Here is a 6000-nt window from a genome sequence, read left to right as displayed (position 1 = left end):
TTATTTTCCTCATTTCCTTTTACTAACCCTGCTTCATTAATGTGCTAAATGTTTGCTTAGCTTACCACATTGCATAAATCCAGCCCTGAGCAGCCTGAATAATAAATTAATAATGAATACATGATTATGTTTATTGAAGGCTAGGTATTTTGGGGGTGATAAGAGGAGAAATCTCCTATGGCATGAGACATGTTATTCAAGCTACCATTCATCTAAAATGTTCAAATGTGAAATGGACTGTGAATGAAGGAATGGTTATGTAGGAAGGAAAGATTTAAAACCATATCCTCCCTTCCTTTGGCAAAGTCAGCCTTCACTCACCCACTGCAAGGATGGTCACTTCTATGTCAACCAGCTACCCCCAAAGGGATCTTTAGGATTCCACATGCATCCACCACTTTAAGCTTGGAAGCCCTTGAGATCACCCTGCTTTTGTCATCTTTCAGTAACTCTACAGAGAAATAACGTAATGTTACATAGTGCTGTGATTAAGAATTCATTCTTTGGAACCCATCTGCCTAAGTTTGAATCCCAGCCTCACAGTTTACTAGCTATAGGACTTTCTGTGCCTCAACTTCCTTATCTGTAACATGAGACTAATAATAGCACTTACTTTGTAGGTTATCTTAGAATATGAAATACCTAGAGCATTGCCTAAAACAAAGCAAGTATTTAAAATAAATGGCTAACTATTAGAGAGAACGAAGGGGAAAATAGTAAGAATTTAGGCCATTGAGATAGGCAAGGGCCAGATCGTATAGGGCTTTGTAAACTCTGCTATGGAGGTTGGATTTTTTCCTAAGGGTGACGTGAATCCATTGCAAATTGTGAGATTAAATTATATCGTATATGCAAGGTAGTCAGTATAATATCTAACGCATTAAAAGTACATGGTCTTATAATTGGGTGCCTAGCACTCAATATATGGAGAGATATTTATGTATCTGACACCCAACTATCTGGCCAGAAGATAATTACTGCCAAGTCATCTGAGGCCAGAAACCTCCAAACCCAAGAGAAAGTCAGATGATGGACTCTCAGTCGCATAATACTCCGCTGGAATGACCAAAAGCTTTTCTAACTGCAGTAAAACATGGAGAAGTCATTTATCTGAAGATTCAGAGGTTGGGTTCAGGAAACCTGCCTATTTACGTAAGGTTTTTTGCCAATCCTAGTACAAGCAAAGGTAAATTCCATAATGTGAACGGCTCTACAGGATCAAAGAAAGAGTGCTCTCTTTCTACTCAATCCTTTAGGACAAAGTGCCTTGGGAATAGACTGGCGTTACTGCTTCTGCAAAGTTAAATTGCATTCCCATTTAACATAAATGTGCCTTATTAAAAAGCAAAAGAATGGCTATTTAGAGTTATGCCAGCTACTGATTAAAAAGAAATTGTGAGTCCAGGGCAGTCTGAACCCTTCTGCACACCAAGTCTCAACAGAAGCAAGAGCCTCTGAGAGAGCCACAGGGCTTAGAGATGGTCCCTGCTCCACGCATGAGAGGTGGTCACCATGCTGGGGCCTGTAGGCATAGAGTGTGCCCACACAGATTGTAGACAGAGCCCCTTGTTCCTTCCAAAACTAAACTTGTGAAATTTAGAAGGAAAAGGCAGCTCTGAGTTGCACTACTTTAAAAAAATACATATAAAAAATGTTAATATAAAAACCATATGAAATCCTCCCAGCATATAATGTAGAATTCTAGAGTACGCCATCCCAGAAGTTACAGAAGAGGTTAGCCTCAGGAATAATCCGAGAAGTAAACTTTAGCACTTGGTATTAATATATGAACCAGAATTATAGATTACCAATAGTAAAATCCAAGTAAAACAGAGTCCTATTCATCTGAAAGGTAAACTTCAATGTTAGAGAAATTTAAGTATTAAAGATATTTGAAAGACAAACATAGATGTCATATCATACAAATGAGAAGATGATGTAGATACTGTATTCATCAGTATTATAACCAGGGTGCAAGTGTTCAAGAACACCTGGCTGCAGGGGTCCCAAACAGACCAGGTTCAGCCTCTCACCGCTGACAAAATCCAAAGGCAGAGAGATGAGATGCGTAAATGGTGGTGTAACAGGAAAGGAATTTATTTCAGTGAGGCCAACACAGGAAGGACAGCAGATGAACGTCTCAAAGACTGTCTCCGAAGGTGCTGAGAGTAGTTTGAGGTTCAAGTAAGGAATGTGTGGGGCGAGGATCTGTGGGTACATGCGGTGGGCGGTCAAGGTCAGGTCAATCAGTGCAGGGGCTGGCTGGCTCAGGTAGTCCTCATTGCTTGAGGAGTAGTTTCATTCCCATCCTGGGATGCTCTGCCCACTGTGTCTTTTGCCTGAGTTGAGAGATAAGCTGAAAAGAATTTAATCAATTAGAAAGTGCAGACCAAAGGTCAAAATGGTGGTAAGGTCTTCTTTCAGTATGACATTCATCATATTTTATTAACTATAAGAACAGACTACAGGTAAGCATTCCTTTTATACTTCCCGTTTTAAATAATACATCTCATTGAGATTTGCATGAAGGGAATTCCAGGACACACATCAAGTTCTCTCTTAGGAATGGCATATCTGATTTTTTTTTCTCATTCTTCCTCTGTTGTTTTTACAACAATGATAATATACAGGTGTCTTTACATGATGCAGTTAAAACCACAGACCTTTGCATAAGATTATAAAGACTAGCCTACACTATCCAAGAATTTGGGGAACTTGAATTCCCAGAACAAACATGTTTACAATAGAGTGAAAAGCCTAATTGTCACACCATGAAAATATCTTGAGAATTCATTTAAGGCCACGCTGCCTGCAGAGTCCTCCGTGTCTCAGTCCTGTGACTTGAGCCTACCACTGAACAAGAGATGACCTGCAGGGGAAGGTAGCAGCTGGCTGGCTAGACAGCATGTTCATCTGGCCATCTTGAGGGAAATGCTGTTAGTGACAATGCTGGGAAGCCCTCGACGCGTAAGCCTAGGCAAAAGATTTGGATCAAGGCCAGTGAGTTCTTCCTCCCCTGATATCCGGTGAATGCTAAATTAATACTTGCTGAATGACTGACTATTTAACCAAGATGTAATTGGAGAAACCTTAGACATTGCAACAGATGTACCTCTCTTCCAGAATGCCTTGGAGAGCTTTGTGATTTCACAGACACCTGCCCATGCATGACACAATCACATGCTTTGCTCATCTCTGAATGGCTTTAAGTCAGTCTCGTATCAATGAGACACTGTAGTTACGTCCATGTCTTTCAAAACCCCACATCAGAGTATTGCTTACATACACAAGCTGCATTAAACCAAAACTCATCTGCACCTTGTTCAAAGTCATTTCCCTACGAAACAGACTTGTATTTCAGCTCACTAAGAAGCCTCAATTCAGGACTTCCAGAAAAAGATACTCTACATGTGTGGCGGTATCATGGCATTATGATGTCCCTCTCATAGAATCAACTCTGCCTTTCGCTTAGATAAATGTGTTGTCTTTTAAGTATAAGAAATACAAAATGAAAATGCTTTAAAAAGTTTAAAAATGCTTTTTTATTTAAAAAAAAATAAAAGAAGCGATGCAGAAGTGTGTAAAAAAGTGACACATCCCCTCGTTGAACCAGGATTGCCACCATCACGCAAGGTGACACTGTGTGAATTTAAAATAGGTATTCCTTCCTCACGATAAAAACCAAACGTGTGGGGATCCCTGGGTGGCTCAGTGGTTTAGCACCTGCCTTCGGCCCAGGGCGTGACCCTGGGGTCCCAGGATCAAGTCCCACATCGGGCTTCCTGCATGGAGCCAGCTTCTCCCTCTGCCTATGTCTCTGTCTCTGTCTCTGTGTGTGTGTGTGTGTCTCTCATGAATGGATAAATAAAACCTTAAAAAAAGGGGGGGGGGCGGGGACTTGTGCATTAGTGTTTTCTCGTACAGCCCTAACCGCATCTGAGTTTCAGTGATACCGGAGTAGGATTTAGACAAGAAACATCCATACCAACACCTCTATATCAGCGAGGACATGTTTTGTGTGCTCTCTTGGGCATGTGTGCCAGGCTCTCTTCCACCACTCCAGCCCTCAACCAAGAAGCCTAGAGTCACCAAAACAGCCTGCACATTCATCTGTAGGTTAGAGTATGCATACGATGTGACCGAGGGCCTGGTCTCAGAGCAATGGCTCCCTTGACAACTATACAACTTGAACAATTGCATGCCTTGACACAGGACCTGTCCAGTCCTCCTGCTCCTTCCCAGGCCCATTTGCCAGAGGAAACAGCCCTCTGCGTGTGGTGGAAGTCCTTTTTAATTTGGAAGTTAATGAGAGAACCCATTAGAGGCTCTCTCTTTTGTATATGTAAAGTTATCCTGGATCTACATCAAGGAAAGATATATTCTTTGCTATAATCTCTTTGAAAGTTTAAATGCCACAATGCAGTTTCAAGTGGCAGATGTTAATACAGCTTGTACTTTCCCTACCTCTACTTGAAAACACTCTTGCAAACTCAAGGGAAACTTTTCCATTTTATATTCAAATGGCAATAGGGAGATTTTGTAATACATGTCTGTATCAAATTTGGTGTGAAAATGTGTTTTGTGGAACTTGTGAAAACTCACATTTGAGGCATCTTTCTAAATAGGACCATGCGGAGCACATTTTATACCCACCAGGTTCTTAAACTTGATCTCTCTAAATGACAGCATATGGATTTCAGATCAAATTAAATAAAATGCTTAGGGTCTTCTTTCCATGCATTCTAAAATACTATTTTCTATAAGAATACAAGAGCTTAACATGGCATTTCTGTATGAATAAAATGAACTCTGTATGAATAAAACAGATAATATTTTGTTTTACCACTCATTCCACCAAAACATCAGAAACTAGTTTCAGATATGTTTTGCAAATGTAAAGAATTACCGGAATAAATTTTTAAAAATTCACCTCTAAACGTGCTAGGTATGAAATCCAAGAGTTTTGTTTGTTGGTTTCTGTTGTGTTGCATACTTGCGTAACATCATTATCATCAACAGAAAACTTTTGGTTAAGACTTTTTGCAGTAACGTAAAAAATAAAATCCCCCAATAATTAATTTATAAGAAAAAAAATAGCTGTATTATTCTTATTCAGGACAGGATTGATCCTAGATCAAATTTTGTAGGAGCTCCTTTTTTTGCCATGGCCTCCTCACTAAGTCCCCACACCATTCATTCCATGATTTGCCTTCTTTCTCCTTCCTGTCCTTGTAACCCCTCTGCTCATCCCCTCCATGTCAGACATTGCTCCCTCCTCATTTCCTCAGGGCCCTGGTTTATGCCAGCCAATTTGGTAAACCTTCAAACCAAAGCAACCCCAATGAAGATGCTAAAATGTGTCACTGCTCCACAACATTTAGTTACATTTATTAGTGGCCACAACTGGTTATCACCAAAGAGGGAGTAATGGTGGGAATTTGAAGTCTTCCCAAAAGTCTGAGAGGCGAGTGATGTTAAGAGTGAAAGAGTCTTCTGCGCTTTTTGGTCTCCATTGTGTAGACACAAACAGAATCCACACCACATTTTTCCAGCTCAGGAAAAGCACTGCTACTTAAAAGTCACAGTCAGTGATTGATCTTCAGATGGAAAGCCAGATCGGAGGACTTCTACGCATCAGATATTGGTCCTACAGACACAGTGAAAGAAGGCTGATTTTCATAGGTGGCATTCAGCACTAATGAACCCATTCTTCATCAGAACTCAGCCAGACACACCATTTCGGCTAATAATTGAAATAGATTGAACTCCTTCTCTGACTCTAATCCTAAATTCATAGAAATTTGGCAGCTCCAGTCAGAGTGCTGGAGAAGCAATTTACTAAATGATGTCCCTGTGGCCTGGAAGTAAGAATGTTTCTCCCAAAGCTGGTCCAAATTTACATCTTGGTATTTCTTCACTCAGTACCTTTTGTTATATAGAGGATGGAAGTACCAGTTACTCTTGGAATCCTAATATCAGAATTTGCTATTTTACTTCAGT

General features: G+C 40.3%; 1 protein-coding gene across 5 annotated transcripts in view; it reads right to left on the bottom strand.

The window, feature by feature from the left end:
* Positions 1-1220: 1220 nt before the first annotated feature.
* LOC144292196 (uncharacterized) overlaps positions 1221-6000 on the bottom strand; it is a 165509-nt gene continuing 160729 nt past the window's right edge. For all 5 annotated transcript variants that reach the window (XR_013359686.1, XR_013359698.1, XR_013359700.1 and 2 more), the window contains one exon: positions 1221-2356. Coding sequence is in view for 1 of the 5 variants with exons in the window: in XM_077862232.1 (XP_077718358.1) it covers positions 2299-2356 (58 nt within the window). In the remaining 4 variants the exon portion in view is untranslated. The remainder of the gene's footprint in view (positions 2357-6000) is intronic.

The sequence above is a fragment of the Canis aureus genome, chromosome 2, assembly GCF_053574225.1.
Source record: "Canis aureus isolate CA01 chromosome 2, VMU_Caureus_v.1.0, whole genome shotgun sequence".
Taxonomy (NCBI): domain Eukaryota; kingdom Metazoa; phylum Chordata; class Mammalia; order Carnivora; family Canidae; genus Canis; species Canis aureus.
The sequence above is the reverse complement of the archived record's forward strand: the minus strand, read 5'-3'. Positions and strand labels throughout refer to the sequence as shown.